This window comes from Alligator sinensis, unplaced genomic scaffold (assembly GCF_000455745.1).
Source record: "Alligator sinensis unplaced genomic scaffold, ASM45574v1 scaffold47_1, whole genome shotgun sequence".
Lineage (NCBI taxonomy): Eukaryota > Metazoa > Chordata > Crocodylia > Alligatoridae > Alligator > Alligator sinensis.
The window spans coordinates 927,560-930,150 of NW_005842629.1; the positions used below are offsets into that span (position 1 = coordinate 927,560).

Here is a 2,591-nt window from a genome sequence, read left to right on the forward strand (position 1 = left end):
TGTTTTAATTGACCCTTGAGTTGGTGGCAGCGACTTTAATTTTCATTGAATTCAGCGGATGCTACCACAAGGATGTCCTGGCTATGCTCCAAACTTGTACTCCAAATATTTGGGCTGTAGAAATCCATAGCCAACGTTTTGCTGTTTGCAATGGTATGGTGCTGGCAGAAGCCCACCAAGTCCTGGAGAAAACAAAGCCCTTAATCTGACCTAGGTATCATGCATTGTGGTAAAGCCTCAGGAATACCAGCAGCCCCTGGAAGTGACTGGGAATGGTGTGAATTTCAGAGATTGTTGGCTGAGTTCCCAGATAAGGAGTTCCAGTTGCACCTTGTTGAAACTCATGGCCAGATGGTAATGGAGAATTCTTCCTCAGAAGAGGCAGCAGATATCCGGACTGAACTGAACAAGGTGAAGGAATCTTTGAGGGAAGTCAAAGAAAGGATAACAAGGTAAGTCTTTGTCAGTCCTTTTAAGGAGATTCTCTTTGCTGCCAGATAGCAGCTAAGTTTGATACTTCAACAAACTCTAAGCCTAAAGAAGTACTGAAAAGTTCATGACCACATGGCCACATTGGTAAGACCCATGCACATTTGAGTGGTATTTCTTAAATTAGAAAATCTGATTGTGAAACCACAAAATCAAGTAGGTGAATCCAGATGCAGGAATAGTACCTGAAATGAGCTTTAGCTACAATTCCAAGTTTCCCTTTATGAGACTGGCCCACTGTTAAACAGGAAGGAAGTGATAGGGGGGAAGGTAACAGTATTTAGCTGACTCCCATTGCTGTACCTTAACTAAAGACCATCCTGCCCCCCTGTAAGTACATATGCAAGGAGCCACCTCTGGATGTAGACCTGAATGCTCTGAAAACTTCTAGCATTGAACAGAGCTAATATCCTCTCTGTGCCAGTATTTTTATATCAACCTCAGCTATATTATCTTAAGTTTTAGCATACCTGCTAGTTGCTACTGAACTTTTAATACGGCATGCACAGATCTGTATATCCACATAAATATCCATTAACAGCTCATATAGTGTGCAGCAGCATTTCTGATATGAGGGCTGCTGGTGATGCTCTGGGGATCCTCAGCTACCAAAAGAGCCTCTTGGAACTGTAGGCACCAGGCATGTCACTGGCAGGGTGAAGACTCAAAATAAATTCAGGTTTGTCCCCCAAGTTTACCTTGCTCCCAGGGGAGCAACAGTGGCTCGAAGCACTGTAGAGGATGCAAAGAGGGTAAATCAAAAGACAAGCAGTTGTATTAAAGCCCGTTATTCATGTACTAACTGTCATCTTTCAGCTGCTTTTCTAGAGCACTACAATCTAACAGTCAGCACTGAGTGCTAAGAATAGTTGTTGACACCACTGACTGGCTGCTTCTCCTTATTTTATTTATAATAAGGAAAGATGTGTAGTAATAACAATTTCACCCTCAGACCACCTAGGGATGTATCAGTTGTCAGGTGTCATTGCATTGACTTCTCTCATTTGTATTTTCAAGCCTTCTCCAAAAGCTGCAACCAAAAAGAACAGCGGTTGATACAGGGAAGAAAATAACCATCATGCAGCCACCTACATTTGGCTTCCATTCATTTGATGTAGATCCCAAGCACAAGCAGGTGAGAGAGAGACTTTGAATCAGTTTTCACAGCAACTTTATACAAACAGATTCCCACTGGCTGCATTGAATATCAAATGTCTGATGTTCTACAAAATCCAGCTTGCCCTTAACTGATTAAGACCAGAATCCTGCTAGCGGGTTTAGGAGTCTGCCTGACATGTTCATTTTTCAAAATGTGGCTGGTGCATAGGTACCACTGTATGACTCCCATATGTGTCAGCAGAAGTCCCTAAGCTGATCTCCAGTGTCCTGCCTTAGATGTGTTATAATAGAGACTCTTGTATTCTACTGCTGTAATACTTGCTGTTTAGCTTTGACAGTGTTTTAGAAGAAAACAGTGTAAATAAGCATAATGCCACATGCTCAGGGGTAGAGGGGGGTGTTTTTTAATTAGAGCAGTTCCCAGACAGCCACTGTAATTAAAACAGTTCACTGCCACATGTATTAAGCCCCCGCATGTTTTAAAATGACAGGTCATCCGACGAGGTTTAGTTAAAGCGCCCCCGCAGACAGTTTAAAATGCATGGGGGCTTAATACACATGACAGTGAGGTGACACTGGAGCATTCTGTTTAGATCATGGAGCAGACTTGATAAATCAAATCTGCTCCAATGAACAAGCACATGTATAGGCAGCAGAGTTGCCAACCCTCCAAGATGCCCCCGGAGTCTCCAGGAATTAGATGCAAATCACCAGGAGACTACTGAGAGTCACCCAAGAAATAAATGATAGGGCATTCATTAAAATAAATATTAAATGTTGAATTTAATTTATACAGTAGTCCAGAGGGTTTTTAAGATGTAATTATGTGCATTTACCTTCCTGATGTAAAGTCATTAATGTCATTACATCATGTGATGAAACCTGGAATATATTCAGACAGAGTTGGCAACCCTAATAGGGAAGCAATGATGCTAGCTTACCCAGACTGAGGAGCCTGGCCCTCCCTCTCCTCCTTGTGATGG

General features: G+C 42.3%; 1 protein-coding gene across 7 annotated transcripts in view; it reads left to right on the forward strand.

Annotated features, from left to right (window-relative positions):
- Positions 1-2,591, forward strand: part of SYNE3 (spectrin repeat containing nuclear envelope family member 3) — a 99,679-nt gene that overhangs the window by 78,419 nt on the left and 18,669 nt on the right. For all 7 annotated transcript variants that reach the window (XM_025215199.1, XM_025215193.1, XM_025215195.1 and 4 more), the window contains 2 exons: positions 289-452; positions 1,507-1,624. In XM_025215199.1, the coding sequence (XP_025070984.1) occupies positions 289-452; positions 1,507-1,624 (282 nt within the window). The remainder of the gene's footprint in view (positions 1-288; positions 453-1,506; positions 1,625-2,591) is intronic.